General features: G+C 32.6%; 1 protein-coding gene across 3 annotated transcripts in view; it reads left to right on the plus strand.

Annotated features, from left to right (window-relative positions):
- LOC108751128 (basement membrane-specific heparan sulfate proteoglycan core protein-like) overlaps positions 1–1,107 on the plus strand; it is a 235,722-nt gene that overhangs the window by 103,625 nt on the left and 130,990 nt on the right. For all 3 annotated transcript variants that reach the window (XM_018491158.1, XM_018491160.1, XM_018491159.1), the window contains exon 3: positions 499–653. In XM_018491158.1, the coding sequence (XP_018346660.1) occupies positions 499–653 (155 nt within the window). The remainder of the gene's footprint in view (positions 1–498; positions 654–1,107) is intronic.

Raw genomic sequence — 1,107 nt, forward strand, 5'->3', positions numbered from 1 at the left:
ATTAATTAAATGAATTGTGTATCTGTTCATCTGTATATTACATATCATGTTTTCTCATTATCATCTGACCCGTTTTTACATTTAAACTAATTAAAAGTCGTGAATCAAAATTTCACATTATGACTAAAAATATTTATTGTATTATACTATAGCTTGAGGCCACAGTAACTTAAAATCAGCCACTGATCATCGTAAAGATAGAATTTGAATATATGACTAATTTGTACCAAGATCAAGATTTTATTTTGCAATAAAAGCTCAATCGTAGCTAATTTAAGAAAATAATTTTCAATTATAATTTTAACATTTATGCGGATACACATATTTATCACATTCTTTGATGCTGAAATAGTTTCTGAAAGTGATTTATTCAAAGTTACTTCAAATATATATAATAATTTTATCCGATAGTCAATTTTTTTCGGATTAAAAAAATATATTTGCAAGATTATCTTATATCTTCAGACATTACTATTAACATGGCGTATTCTGTTTCAGGTGGTTCTAGTATCGCCAGCGTAGTAGCAGGTAGCAAGCCGACGAGATCCTGGGACAAACCTCAATTCGACGATATTGCACCGCGAAATATCACTGCCATCGTCGGTCAGACGGCGGAGCTGAATTGTTATGTCAAGCATCCGGGCGACCGTGTGGTGAGTAATATTTTCATGCTACATTTGCCACGCCTCCGTTGTTTCTCCCCTGTATTGTCAGATAAACGTTCAAAGGTATTCTCATCGGTGGTGTATACCTCTCAATTTTTCCAGCAGCAATTTTTGATCGTTTTATGCTTAAAAAAAATAAAATAAAATAAATAGTCGCGATTTTGCATAATAAAACGATCAAAATATTACAAAAGAGCGGAAAGATTTAACTATAAGATTTTACTACATTTTATGTGAAGAAAGCTGTCAAATGCACGATGCTATTCTTCATTTCGTATTTTTTCACACCTTACCACATCGAGCTGCTATTCCATGTTAGCGTCAATCTCGAAAGCTAATCGCGCTGATTAATGTTAGCGAAATTGTTAGCTTAAAAAATGATAAAATAGTATAAATAGCTCCACAGTATAGCTCCTGCATGACGTTAAGTTGTCGTGCTATT

Source organism: Trachymyrmex septentrionalis, unplaced genomic scaffold (assembly GCF_001594115.1).
Source record: "Trachymyrmex septentrionalis isolate Tsep2-gDNA-1 unplaced genomic scaffold, Tsep1.0 scaffold40, whole genome shotgun sequence".
In the NCBI taxonomy this organism is placed as follows: domain Eukaryota; kingdom Metazoa; phylum Arthropoda; class Insecta; order Hymenoptera; family Formicidae; genus Trachymyrmex; species Trachymyrmex septentrionalis.